The 14,920-nt window shown below is 48.8% G+C and overlaps 1 protein-coding gene across 1 annotated transcript in view; it reads left to right on the top strand.

The window, feature by feature from the left end:
- Positions 1–14,920, top strand: part of LOC138293751 (glutathione S-transferase P-like) — a 160,333-nt gene that overhangs the window by 27,095 nt on the left and 118,318 nt on the right. The window contains exons 2-4 of the mRNA XM_069233091.1: positions 9,483–9,518; positions 13,465–13,574; positions 13,661–13,748. Of these exons, the coding sequence (XP_069089192.1) occupies positions 9,483–9,518; positions 13,465–13,574; positions 13,661–13,748 (234 nt within the window). The remainder of the gene's footprint in view (positions 1–9,482; positions 9,519–13,464; positions 13,575–13,660; positions 13,749–14,920) is intronic.

Raw genomic sequence — 14,920 nt, 5'->3', positions numbered from 1 at the left:
GCGGGTTAGCGCCTTATGATGTAGGACCTCCTGGTGCGGGTCAGCAGCTTAAGATGTTGAACCTCCTGGTGCGGGTCAGCGTCTTATGACGTAGGACCTCTCGGTGCGGGTCAGCGCCTTTGGATGTACATCCTCCTAGTGTAAGTCTGGACCTTTTGACTTAAGATCTACTGGTGCGGGTCTGTGTCCTATGGCGTAGGATCTAATGGTGCTCGTCAGTACCTTATGATGTAGGACCTCCTGGTGCTGGTTTGCACCTTATGATGTAGGATCTTGTTAGAAATGGGGTCTCTGGTTGGCAGTCAGGTCACCACCTGTCCAAGCAGGGACCCTCACTCTAGGCAGGGCAATTGAGATACCCACTTAAGATACCCCCTGCTCACTCCCTTGGTAGCTTGGCACAAGCAGTCAGGCTTATCTCAAAGGCAATGTGTAAAGTATTTGTACCAACACACACAGTAACACAGTGAAAACACCACAAAATGAACACCACACCAGTTTAGAAAAATAGGTAATATTTATTGCGCCAATGCCGAAACCCTTGCGTCGGGGTGCAAGGGTGGCTGTCTTGTAGGCAGGATTGTTTTTGTGCAGGAAGGTGGTCCTTCCTGTACAAAAACAATTCTCAGAGGTGATTTCCTCTTTCTATGTGTGCTGCAGAATGCTTCAAAAGAACAAAACAATGAGAAGAAGTACAGCTATTTTTCCAGCGACCAGTTTTGGTGCATTCCCTGATCTACCAGTGTTGGTAAAAGTGAGAAAGTGTCAGAATGCATGGTTGGATGCATCGGAACACCCATGTGACTCCCCCAGCAGCCAACGCCCCCTGCCATGCAGTCTAGCACAAGGCAGTGACTTGCTTTGCCTTGTGTTACACCAGACTTACCAGGCCCAACGGGGCCACACAGGGTGGCCTTGCATGGTTTGAATCTAGGTTTTACTTCACCCTCAGTCGCTACGAGTGACACAAGGGCGATGCAAAATGTTGATAAATTTGGCCCTCGATTTCTAATACTTGCAAGCAGAATCGGACATACTGCTGTGAGGACTGCACAGAACTCTTGGGGCAGACATCAAGAATTACCCGAAACATCTCCACTTCCTCCTTAGGCCTTCATCAGGACTGCACTGCTTTTTAGCGTCGAACGCGCAAGCGCTCTGTCCTGTTGTAATCTCTCTGTGGGCTTTTAACCGCACCCACTCTTGCTATTCAATCTTTCTGTGCTTGTTTTAAATACTTCATTTTTATTGGTGCATTTTGAGAAATGTCCCTCCTTTGTATGCTGAGTTCCCTTCCCAGGCGTTTTAACAAAGTGAACATTTTTGTTGGCTACGCTTCCTCCTGTTACAGCGTGTGATGGCCCCTCCTCTGGTTTTTTGCCTTACATCACTTCCTGTTACCGCGTGTGATGGCCCCTCCTCTGGTTTCCGTTTGCCTTACATCACTTCCTGTTACCGCGTGTGATGGCCCCTCCTCCGGTTTCCATTTGCCTTACATCACTTCCTGTTACAGCATGTGATGGCCCCTCGTCCGGTTTCCGTTTGCCGTACATCACTTCCTGTTACCGCGTGTGATGGCCCCCTGTCCGGTTTCCATTTGCCTTACATCAGTTCCTGTTACAGCGCGTGATGGCCCCTCGTCCGGTTTCCATTTGCCTTACTTCAGTTCCTGTTACAGCGTGTGATGGCCCCTCCTCCGGTTTCCGTTTGCCTTACATCACTTCCTGTTACCGCGTGTGATGGCCCCTCCTCCGGTTTCCGTTTGCCTTACATCAGTTCCTGTTACAGCGTGCGATGGCCCCTCCTCCGGTTTCCGTTTGCCTTACATCAGTTCCTGTTGCCGCGTGTGATGGACCCTCCTTTGGTTTCCGTTTGCCTTTCATCACAGCCGCGATAGTTTCTAGACATTCACGCAGGGAGCCAATAACTCTCACACTCATGGCGGCTGTGGCGCTTTGAACTGACTCGCTTATGTCAACTGTTTCACTTCTTACATTCAATTTATGCAGCAAGAAAAGTCCAGTTAGGAATTTACAACGCTAATAGCTCTAACTCAAGCAAACACGAGACCCGTTGCATTGCAAATGCTTGTTAACCACCCTGGTGCAAACAGATGCTTGCACCTGTGTGTACAGGAATCACAATTACAAGTGGAGTGGGGTGTACAGTAACGAAACCTAAGGGCCCCTCTGCAAAGTACATGGAGGGGCCCCCCTCCGGACTCACTCAGAAGGTCTCAGGCCAGAGTACTGTGCTGAGGGAGCCCGATGGAGCTCGGGGTCTGCGGGGGCCTTTGTTACGCCGCTGGTGCCACAGCCGATAGTCGCCACAAAGTCAACACCCCCGGTACATGTCAAGCCTGCTGAAATGTAACTAAGGAAAAGGAATGATATATAGACAGTGCTTTAAATGGGCTGGTACTCACTGGTACGGAGTACCAGCACTTTTTTATTTTCTCCCCTTGAGTACCGGAACTTTTCCTCCGAGAAGGAGAGTACCGGTACTCACGGGGGTCCTGGCATTGGCGCAAGTGGTGCTGCTCATGAATTCCTGCCTCGGCAGCAGTTTCAGTTTCAAGTGCCCCTCAGAGGGGGGAAGCGGGGTTGAGCTGCTGTAAGAGCGCCGGAGCAGGCTGTTGTTTGTAGGCCTCGTGAGCTACCTGAGCTGCACTGGAAGTTACCAGGGGAGGGGAGGGGGAGGCTGCAGGGCGCTATCTTTAGCGTAAAAGGTGATTGTGAAACCTAACGGGAAGGAGTGTGGGAAGCATTGTTCAGGGCAGTGCAGCTTGTTTAGTAAGGTTGTTTAAAATGCCGGCACTTTTTCACCCATCAGTGTTTTTAAAGTGAAGGCGTTTGCGTGAAAGAAAATCCCTGCCCTCTCCACCATCTTTCCCGATTAACCTCAAAGAAAAACGACATTAGAGGCGAAATAAGTGATTTTTTTAGCGTTCTACAAGTGACAACCTCTTGCTTTAGATGGAAAACCAGATCCAAACTAATTGTTACATGGAAGATGGTCCATGGAAGATGTGACATTTTCATCAATTTTTAAATTTTAAAGGCCAAACCTGTGAATTCTGGGATTTGTAGTTCTTTTTTTCATACTACGCAAGATATTTAAAAAATCTCAGCAATAAAGCATGTATTGTAAAAATCAGGGATGGATTTAAAATGTTACATAGGAGGCCACTTGGGACTACCAGCCCCTGCTCACATATTTTTTGGGAGTCCACACACATTATGCATAGAACAAAGATCAACAATGACCATTATTTGGTATTTTTTTATGGTGACTACTGAATCCTTCAGGGCACTGCTTCTGGTGCAGGATCTACAACATTTTTGAGAGCTGCCACTGTCCGGCAGTGTATGTGTAAAAAGACAACACGTGAGCACTGCTTAATTTGAGCCAGTGGTTTCTTCTCCGGTGCTGAGCTCCGGCACTTATTTTTGGGGGCCGCCACTTATTTTTCTGCCTCAAGAATTTACTGCAAGCAAAAGACAGAGGAAGAGAAAAACGAAAATGCTTCACAATGGGAGAAAGCAGAAAGCATGTGAGAGATGGAAATTAAAAGCCAAAAGTGTGCGAGTTTGCAAGCACAGTTGTGCCTGTGAGAATGAAATGTGGAACTTGTGTTTGTGTGAAACTGAAGGTGATTCAGAGTATGAAATGGATGTGTAAGTCAGGGACATCTTAAGGTTTTCGTGGCCCTTGGCCAAAAGTATTTAGGGTGCCCCTGTTTGGAACAGCTTTGAATTTATGATCCAGTTTCAGCTCTTCTTGGCGCTCTTTGGGTAGGACACTGTCAGTGCACAGACACACTCGGCGAAATTCTATATGTGTTTACATCTAGTATTCTGGGAAAGTGACGTGATTTTAAGTTTTTAACACAGCATCAGCTCACTATTACTATAATCTCTGTGACACCCTCCCTTTTCTGATGTGTGAAGTACTGTTTTGAGATACAAGAAACTTTTTGTATGGAGGTTGAATTAAACATAAACACATTTGCCTGTAAAATGCAAACATCACCTACATTAAAAATATATTAAAGGAAAACACTATTTAAAACAATCTGTTTAAGAATTAGTCAAGGTCATCAGGGCGAGACTCTCTCCAGAACAGTGCTGGCTCTATCAGAGGCCCCCCTGGAAGGCTGGATCAACGTGTCTGCCATAATGCACAGAATAAAACATGCAGATCACAGATTTGTTTATGTAGGTAGCTCAGTTGGATACTGTTTTTGTTGCAGAGATCCTTGTGTTACCTGTCGTTAAAATCCTTGGGATATAGCTTAATGATTCATGAACCTGCATCAAGGAAATACATGAAAACAGCAAGGCATACATTGGGAATGTTGCTGTTTTTTCCTCAATACATTGTTATTTTAAGATTGCTAAAGAAGGATTACTTTGGTTAATAATCACCACTTTTTATATAAGTACTATATAAATGGCCATTAGTGTAATAACTCATGGACAGATACATCGTTCATTCTTACAGCGCATACAGATTTCTGGCATACAAAGCTTAGAATGTTAAAAAACCTATCCCCGCCCCTTGCCCCGCCCTTAGCACCACCCTTATGCCCACCCCAAATTCCACCCCAGTCCACCACTCTTTTTGGTGAGTACCTGCACTTATCTTTTCCATTTAAAGCACTGTATATAGAGGAATGATATATACAGGAATGATATATACAGAAGAATGATATATACAGAGGAATGATATACAAAGAACAGTCGGGATTGGTGCAGAACGCTCAGAATAGGTGCAATTTACTCTGCAAACTCCAAACCTGGGGATATGGATCTATCGATTCATTTCTGATGAATGTTGGGCTCCCCCAGGACACTTGTAGGCCGCGGCCTGGGGTTTGGACAGTGGGTGGCATCGGACTCCTCATTCAGAGACGCACCTCACCCTGAGATGCCGGTGTTATGAGGGAGTTACCACCTCTCGGGCCCCTCCCAGCCCTTCCCAGCCCCAGACACTGCCGTCGGGACTTCCCAGGATTCCTATCAGGGACACCAGGCCGAGACAGGATTACCCGGTCCGGCTCCAAATCGGGACTAGTCCGGGCCTGTGCCTTGCAGGTCCCCCAGGTTCTGCACAGAAACACATTTACTGGTAAAACCACCTGTGCCTGGCACAGCGGTACCGCCCCGGGCGTTGGGCGTCTCCCCGGGGGCTGGAAGGGGGCGGCTGTGTAGCAGTGCAGCAGTTTCAGTAGCACTGCAGAGTTCCTTGTATATCCAACAGTTTTTAGGCAACAATAAACTGCCAAGATAACTCTGGTGATTAATGTACCTGCTGGAGAGAGATCAGAGTTTTGTCTGGTGGCAGTTTTGGCTCATCTAAGGTAGCACAGAGGGTTAATGTGCCTGCTGCAAAGAGCGTGTACTACGCAGATCACAGAACAGTATTTTATGTGCATAGCTCAGTGGGTTACTGCTTGTCACAAAGATGCTTTTATTACTGTGCAGTCCATAAATTACAGTCATAGTCTGAGCTATGAACTGCCATCAAAGAGCTGCACACAAACTACACGGTACAGGGTAGAAAGTTATGTTTTTTACCAGTCTTTGATTATCTTAATTTTGCTAAAAAGGGTTTGTTTAGGTAGAAATAAATTGCTATTACTAAAGCCAACCATAACTTTGTGTTACGTTTGGAATCTGAGTTTGTTTCCCCAGTCCAAGCACTCTTAAAAATGCCACCAGTGTGGATGACGTGAATCCTACACCTTGTAGTCCCCTTTGTCTTATGTAACATTTACTACACGCCGATTTACACAGGTATGAGTCATTGTCTCTATGTATGTGCGTGATGTAAAGTGCTCCATACCCCATGCTGGTAAGGGAGGCGCTATAAAGCAAATGAAGTACATGTGAGAGAGGCGCTATGGAGAGATGAGGGGTCTGTTAGAGGGTGATGGGGAGGGAGTCATTGAAGAGTCCCAATGAAGATTGCCGTATCCTGGTGCACTGTAAGAGAGTCATTTACTAAGCTTTAAAAACGAATACAATTGAATATATAATGAAAAATGTGTTGTAGAATACACAGTGCTTAATTTGTAAATAAAAAAGTGCTGGTGCCCGAAGCTCTCTTGTGAAACATGCGGCAGCTGCAATTAAATGTGCAAACACAGATCATCAAGGCAGCGTAATCCTAAAGCCTTCTCGGGCCTCTTTAATCCAATTAGAGCCACTCCCTGCCTCTTCAGCTCACTCTTGCAGCCTTCTACTCCCTTTCTTTGCCTTTTCATTTTTCTCTTCCCCTGTCTTTCCCATATGTGTCTTTTGCTCGCAGTAAATGCCTGATGCAGAAAACTGCAGAAAACTAAGCGCTGGCCCCCACACGGGAAACAACAGGCACAAATTAAGCACTGAGAATACACAATTTCCCAGATTTTCTTGGAGAACCCCGCCAAAGTTCCTTGTGGTGGTCAGGCACCTGGTCTATGCACCGTATGGGGGCTGGCCGAAGAAACATTTCCAGGGCCGCTCTGGGTTCCCAGTCCGGCCCGGCTCAGGATAGCACGTTAGCCAATTGGACAAGACCCTTGGGGAGGGCAACTACCCCAAAGTGACTCCAAAGAGTGCTACGGACAGCCTGTCTCACTAGGACATTCCTAGCCCTTGAGAACCTCTTGCTAAGCATTGGTCGGGGAGGAGGAACTTGAGGTTTCCCTGAAAGGTGGTCGCTCTGTGTGCGATTAATGCAGCTCTGAATGTTCCTCCTGCCTTGAGGGTAAGCTCAAGCAGGTGGTTTGGCCGTGGGCAGATCTGATTGTGTTGGTATCATCCCATGATCCTCCCGGCTGTGCCATGAAGAGTTTATTCAATCAATCAATCAGGATTTATAAAGCGTGGCAAATCACCCATGAGGGTATCAAGGCGCTGGAGTGGCTCTTCTAGAAGAGAGGACAGTCTGGATGCTGGAGGTCACACAGAACTGTGCTACCGGTACCAGGTAGTGGCGTTACCATCCCCTCAATCACAGTTCTCACTGTAAAGGCGGCACCACCCATGTGCTGGTGAACAGACACCCCTGGCTGGTGAACAGACACCCCTGGCTGTTGAACAAACACCCATGGCTGGTGAAGAGTCGTCCCTGGCTGGTGAACAGACACCCCTGGCTGGTGAAGAGTCACCCATGGCTGGTGAAGAGTCACCCCTGGCTGGTGAACAGACACCCATGGCTGGTGAAGAGCCACCCATGGCTGGTGAAGAGTCACCCCTGGCTGGTGAACAGACACCCATGGCTGGTGAAGAGTCACCCATGGCTGGTGAAGAGTCACCCCTGGCTGGTGAACAGACACCCATGGCTGGTGAAGAGCCACCCATGGCTGGTGAAGAGTCACCCCTGGCTGGTGAACAGACACCCATGGCTGGTGAAGAGTCACCCATGGCTGGTGAATAGACACTCCTGGCTTTTGAACAGACACCCATGGCTGGTGAAGAGTCACCCATGGCTGGTGAACAAACACTCCTGGCTGGTGAACAGACACCCATGGCTGGTGAAGAGTCACCCCTGGCTGGTGAACAGACACCCCTGGCTGGTGAAAAGTCACCCATGGCTGGTGAAGAGTCACGCCTGGCTGGTGAAGAGTCACCCCTGGCTGGTGAACAGACACCCCTGGCTGGTGAAGAGTCACCCCTGGCTGGTGAAGAGTCACCCCTGGCTGGTGAACAGGCACTCCAGGGCTCCTTCTTATTGTTTCATGCAGCTGTGTGTGAAGGATGAACTGCTAGCAGAGTGAGCCGAGCCCTGGGGTACACTACATGGAACAGGCTGAGCATCCCTTCTGATGCTTCTCTGGTGGTCGTGAAGGAGGAGAAAGTGTTCTGACATGTTCCAGAAGTCCATGAGTGTTTGATGTGTGCACCAGTCTCCCTCAGCCATCCATGCTGAAGGCCCCTGAGGGTGTCAGGACTGGAAGACAGGTGTTCCCCTGGTCCTATATGGTGTACACATCATGTGAGGGTTTTTTCACATTTCTTTACTTGAGTCTCTTGTCTCTATGTCTACAGTCATGGGGCACAAGTGGCTGGATTGAGATCCCTATGTACACAGTTGGGGGGGTCACACATTTTCAGTAGTTTCTTCTGTATCCAGTTTCTATTTCTTCAACAGATGCTGTGAATCTCAGGATTGGATCAGTTTGGCCGAAGGGTGAAAAAAACCCTTGGCCAGTTAGAAGGCTCTATTTTTAAAAATTGAGTTCAAGGTATTCTTGCAAGAGTCCCTCGAGCCCAACCATCCAAAAGTATAAATATTTTTGCGGCTTAATATCGACAAAACTACTGAAGGATTTACACCAAATCACAGAAAGCACCATCTGCGGACCAAGTTCTAGCTTCCTGCCAAATTTACTGTAATTCCGTTCCGCAGTTTTTTCATTAGTGCTTCTTAAAAAAAAGTGTATGGAAAATGCATGTAGATTTTGCATTTTGGGAACCCCCATTTTTCTCAGTCCCTGCGTGACACACCAACCTGAATCATCTCATGCACAAAGTAGGCAAAAAAGAGAAACTTTTTGGAATGTTTTGTGGAGATTTGTCAATCGCGCCAAAGTTATTAGGAAAATAAAAAGGCAGTTCCTATGGAAACGCTGACTTAAATATAACTACCCAGTGGTGCTCGCCACAGGGTCATAATAAATATATATTTAGTGATCAGTTACCAAAACTAGTAAACTAGTAAGTCTGCGCCCACAGAAGTACTCCTTGAATGGGTGTAAATGTGCTACGTTTTGGAATTCACAAACATTGGCAGTGGTAGACTTGGAAAGCTGCACCAGTCTCAAGCTTTCGGGCACACTCCTGCCAATCAGACACATAAACCGTGGTTGGATGAATCCTTACTAATAGTCTAACCAGTGGCAATCGCTTAGGGTAGCTACTCCAGACAGAGCCCACCGAATGGAAATCATTGCAGACCCTCTTTCTCACAGACACAGTCCACCCTGAGCCTTGGCCATCCCACCCCCTCCACCCTGCAGCCTGCTGCTTTGTTAGTTGGGAAATTTCAAATTCACCCCCCACTCCAAACCCCACTGGCCGGGCTACTCCCCTGGTGGCCATGGCTGCTCCTGACCAGGGGGAGGGTTCAGGGGTATTTCCCCGGATGTAGACAGTAAACATCCGCATGTCAATGAAATGGTGAATAAGGAAGAGGAAACTCCCTGTGGCTGTCGGGTACATGGTGTGTGACTCTGAGCCTGTGCAGATGGGATGTGAACCTGGGCTCTTAATGACTGCTTGTCTGAAGCCTGTAAATGCCTGAAAGTGAACCTGTAAATCTGTACAATTAATAACTTTTCAGAAACATTTATTGACTGTGAATAAGTTTTGGCCGGACTATAATAAAAATGTGTGCTTGGACTGTTGATGGAAAATGTCACTTTAGGCATCATTGTCACTGTGGGTGGTAAGCAGGTCACTCAGTGAGCTAATACTGTGTTTTTTCTTTCCTAGTGCCTGGGTACACCATCACCTACTTCTATTTGCGCGGTAAGTGGCGACGTTTCCTCTGTCTCACTAACTCCTGTCTGTCAGCCTGGCTATGGATTATCACGCCTTTCTATTCCTTTCCCCCTCCTATCTCCTCTTCATTTCTCAAATATCATTCTTCTCTCCTCCTGCAAATAACTCCCTCCCCTCCCCTCCCCTTCTCTCCATCTAATTATCCTCCACACTCTCTCTCCTTGCTACCTGCCCTCTCACCTCCCCTATTCTCCCCACTGCTCTTACTCTCCAGTTTGCTCACCCCTCTTCTTTCCTGCACATTTCTCACACTCCTTTTCTCACACTCCCCCCGCTACTCAGCTCTCTTCCTCTGTACATTGTGTTTATTCTCCTCTTCTCTCACGTCTACTCCTCTCCTCACTGGTCTTTCTCTCCTCTTCTCTCATGTCTCCTCCTCTCCTCACTTTTCTTTCTCTCCTCTTCTCTCACGTCTCCTGCTCTCCTCACTGGTCTCTCACTCGTCTTCTCTCACGTCTCCTCCTCTCCTCACTGGTCTCTCACTCGTCTTCTCTCACGTCTCCTCCTCTCCTCACTGGTCTTTCTCTCCTCTTCTCTCATGTCTCCTCCTCTCCTCACTGGTCTTTCTCTCCTCCTCTCTCACGTCTCCTCCTCTCCTCACTGGTCTTTCTCTCCTCCTCTCTCACGTCTCCTGCTCTCTTCACTGGTCTTTCTCTCCTCCTCTCTCACGTCTCCTCCTCTCCTCACTGGTCTCTCACTCGCCTTCTCTCACGTCTCCTCCTCTCCTCACTGGTCTTTCTCTCCTCTTCTCTCACGTCTCCTCCTCTCCTTACTCGTCTTTATCTCCTCTTCACTCACGTCTCCTCCTCTCCTCACTGGTCTCTCACTCGTCTTCTCTCATGTCTTTCTCTCTTCTCCTCACTGGTCTTTCTCTCCTCTTCTCTCACGTCTCCTCCTCTCCTCACTGGTCTCTCACTCGTCTTCTCTCACGTCTCCTCCTCTCCTCACTGGTCTTTCTCTCCTCTTCTCTCATGTCTCCTCCTCTCCTCACTGGTCTTTCTCTCCTCCTCTCTCACGTCTCCTGCTCTCTTCACTGGTCTTTCTCTCCTCCTCTCTCACGTCTCCTCCTCTCCTCACTGGTCTCTCACTCGTCTTCTCTCACGTCTCCTCCTCTCCTCACTGGTCTTTCTCTCCTCTTCTCTCACGTCTCCTCCTCTCCTTACTCGTCTTTATCTCCTCTTCACTCACGTCTCCTCCTCTCCTCACTGGTCTCTCACTCGTCTTCTCTCATGTCTTTCTCTCCTCTCCTCACTGGTCTTTCTCTCCTCTTCTATCACGTCTCCTGTTCTACTCACTGGTCTTTCTCTCCTCTTCTCTCACGTCTCCTCCTCTCCTTACTGGTCTTTCTCTCCTCTTCTCTCACATCTCCTCCTCTCCTCACTGGTCTTTCTCTCCTCCTCTCTCACGTCTCCTCCTCTCCTCACTGGTCTCTCACTCGTCTTCTCTCACGTCTCCTCCTCTCCTCACTGGTCTTTCTCTCCTCTTCTCTCACGTCTCCTCCTCTCTTCACTGGTCTTTCTCTCCTCCTCTCTCACGTCTCCTCCTCTCCTCACTGGTCTCTCACTCGTCTTCTCTCACGTCTCCTCCTCTCCTCACTGGTCTTTCTCTCCTCTTCTCTCACGTCTCCTCCTCTCCTCACTGGTCTCTCACTCGTCTTCTCTCACGTCTCCTCCTCTCCTCACTGGTCTTTCTCTCCTCTTCTCTCACGTCTCCTCCTCTCCTTACTGGTCTTTCTCTACTCTTCTCTCACGTCTCCTCCTCTCCTCACTGGTCTCTCACTCGTCTTCTCTCACGTCTCCTCCTCTCCTCACTGGTCTTTCTCTCCTCTTCTCTCACGTCTCCTCCTCTCCTCACTGGTCTTTCTCTCCTCCTCTCTCACGTCTCCTCCTCTCCTCACTGGTCTCTCACTCGTCTTCTCTCACGTCTCCTCCTCTCCTCACTGGTCTTTCTCTCCTCTTCTCTCACGTCTCCTCCTCTCCTCACTGGTCTCTCACTCGTCTTCTCTCACGTCTCCTCCTCTCCTCACTGGTCTTTCTCTCCTCCTCTCTCACGTCTCCTCCTCTCCTCACTGGTCTTTCTCTCCTCTTCTCTCACGTCTCCTCCTCTCCTTACTGGTCTTTCTCTACTCTTCTCTCACGTCTCCTCCTCTCCTCACTGGTCTCTCACTCGTCTTCTCTCACGTCTCCTCCTCTCCTCACTGGTCTTTCTCTCCTCTTCTCTCACGTCTCCTCCTCTCCTCACTGGTCTTTCTCTCCTCCTCTCTCACGTCTCCTCCTCTCCTCACTGGTCTCTCACTCGTCTTCTCTCACGTCTCCTCCTCTCCTCACTGGTCTTTCTCTCCTCTTCTCTCACGTCTCCTCCTCTCCTCACTGGTCTCTCACTCGTCTTCTCTCACGTCTCCTCCTCTCCTCACTGGTCTCTCACTCGTCTTCTCTCACGTCTCCTCCTCTCCTCACTGGTCTTTCTCTCCTCTTCTCTCACGTCTCCTCCTCTCCTCACTGGTCTTTCTCTCCTCTTCTCTCACGTCTCCTCCTCTCCTCACTGGTCTCTCACTCGTCTTCTCTCACGTCTCCTCCTCTCCTCACTGGTCTTTCTCTCCTCTTCTCTCACGTCTCCTCCTCTCCTCACTGGTCTTTCTCTCCTCCTCTCTCACGTCTCCTCCTCTCCTCACTGGTCTCTCACTCGTCTTCTCTCACGTCTCCTCCTCTCCTCACTGGTCTTTCTCTCCTCTTCTCTCACGTCTCCTCCTCTCCTCACTGGTCTTTCTCTCCTCCTCTCTCACGTCTCCTCCTCTCCTCACTGGTCTCTCACTCATCTTCTCTCACGTCTCCTCCTCTCCTCACTGGTCTTTCTCTCCTCTTCTCTCATGTCTCCTCCTCTCCTCACTTTTCTTTCTCTCGTCTTCTCTCACGTCTCCTGCTCTCCTCACTGGTCTCTCACTCGTCTTCTCTCACGTCTCCTCCTCTCCTCACTGGTCTTTCTCTCCTCTTCTCTCACGTCTCCTCCTCTCCTCACTGGTCTTTCTCTCCTCCTCTCTCACGTCTCCTCCTCTCCTCACTGGTCTTTCTCTACTCTGCTCTCACGTCTCCTCCTCTCCTCACTGGTCTTTCTCTCCTCCTCTCTCACGTCTCCTCCTCTCCACACTGGTTTTTCTCTACTCTGCTCTCACGTCTCCTCCTCTCCTCACTGGTCTTTCTCTCCTCTTCTCTCACGTCTCCTCCTCTCCTCACTGGTCTTTCTCTCCTCTTCTCTCACGTCTCCTCCTCTCCTTACTGGTCTTTCTCTCCTCCTCTCTCACGTCTCCTCCTCTCCTCACTGGTCTTTCTCTACTCTGCTCTCACATCTCCTCCTCTCCACACTGTTTTATTTCTCCTCTTCTCTCGCGTCTCCTCCTCTCCGCTCTGCTCTGCTCTCCGCTCACCCCTCTTCTATTCTAAGGTACACCCACTCTCTTCTCTCACCCCTCCTATTCATCCTACTGTCTTACTCTCCATTCTCTTACCCCTGCACCTTGGTACTAAGCTGTTACTTCCCCCTTGTCACCTCTCTTCATCTATACGTTAGTCTTACCCACTCTTCTCTCACCCCTGCTTTCAAGAGTACTCGCCTTCTGCTCTTCTCTGGCCCTCCCTCCATGGTAAAGGCTCATACTTCCCTTCAACCCTCATACTCTGCTGTTAATTTCCCCTCATCTCACTCCTGCCCCCTCTAATGATCTCATCTGCCCCAGTCACATAATAACCAATCAATTGCCACCTACTAGGTAACGTCTTTCGCTCTATTGTAAAGCGCTCTGACACCTCTTGGTAATGCAAGCGCTATATGTAAGAATGCATAAATAAATAAACCAAGAGATAACTAAATGAATAAGTGTAATACTCCCCTACATCTTTCTTCCTGCCTCACATCCCAGGACGGGCTGAGCCCTTCCGCCTCCTCCTGTCGGACCAGGGCCAGCCCTGGACAGAGGACGTGGTGTCCGCCAGGAGCTGGCTGCAAGGACAGTACGACAAGACCCCCTTGGTAAGTGCTGGTCAGCGCTAACTTGTGAATTCTCCTCTTTGCCCATGGTAGGCACTGACACCTGTCTCTTCCCATGACACATACAGCTCTTCGGGCAGCTGCCAAGGCTCCGAGATGGGGACTTTGCGCTTTTCCAAACCAGCGCCATCCTGCGCTACCTGGGCAGAAAACACGGTGAGCAACGGCGGGGTCCATGGACAAAGAGGGCTTCTCCAGGGTTGCCCAAGGTGAAACCCTGGTGCCCAGTGGATAGGGCCTACTGGTTGTATGTAAGAGGTGGCATACAGTCCATAGAGCTCTTGTGTGTATAGAAAGGCTGGCAGACTGCTGATATCACTGTTGTGTGCATAGAATGCCTGACAGACTACAGATAGAGCTGTTGTGTGCATAGAATGCCTGACAGACTACAGATAGAGCTGTTGTGTGCATAGAATGCCTGACAGACTACAGATAGAGCTGTTGTGTGCATAGAATGCCTGACAGACTACAGATAGAGCTGTTGTGTGCATAGAATGGCTGACAGACTGCGGATAGAGCTGTTCTGTGTATAGAATGGCTGACAGACTGCGGATAGAGCTTTTGTGTGCAGGGAAGGGCTGACAGACTGTGGATAGAGCTATTCTGTGTATATAGAATGGCTGACAGACTACAGATAGAGCTGTGGTGTGTATAGAATGGCTGACAGACTGTGGATAGAGCTATTCTGTATATAGAATGGCTGACAGACTGCTGATAGATCTGTGTGGGTGTATACAATGGCTGACAGACTTCGGATAGAGCTGTTGTGTGTATAAAATGGCTCACAGAGAACTGAGAGAGCTTTTGTGTGTATAGAATGGCTGACAGACTACTGATAGCGCTGTTGTGTGTATAGAGTGGCTGACAGACTGTGGAAAGGCAGTTGTGTGTATAACATGGCTGACTGTTGTGTGTATAGAATGGCTGACACACTGCTGATATAGCTGTTCTGTGTATAGAATGGCTGATAGACTGCGGATAGAAGTGTTGTGTGTATAGAATGGCCGGCAGACTGAGGATAGAGCTGTTGTGTGTATAGAATGGCTGACATACTACAGATAGAGCTGTTGTGTGTATAGAATGGCTGACAGACTGCTGATAGAGCTGTTGTGTGTGTAGAATGGCTGAAAGACTGCAAAGAGCACTGTTATGTGTATAGAATGTCTCACAGACTGCCGATAGAGCTGTTGTGTGCATAGAATGGCTGACAGACTGCGGATAGTGCTGTTGTGTGTATAGAATGGCTGACATACTACAGATAGAGCTGTTGTGTGTATAGAATGGCTGACAGACTGGTGATAGAGCTGTTGTGTGTATAGAATGGCTGA

This window comes from Pleurodeles waltl, chromosome 4_2 (assembly GCF_031143425.1).
Source record: "Pleurodeles waltl isolate 20211129_DDA chromosome 4_2, aPleWal1.hap1.20221129, whole genome shotgun sequence".
Classification (NCBI taxonomy): domain Eukaryota; kingdom Metazoa; phylum Chordata; class Amphibia; order Caudata; family Salamandridae; genus Pleurodeles; species Pleurodeles waltl.
This window is presented reverse-complemented; position numbering and strand designations above follow the sequence as displayed.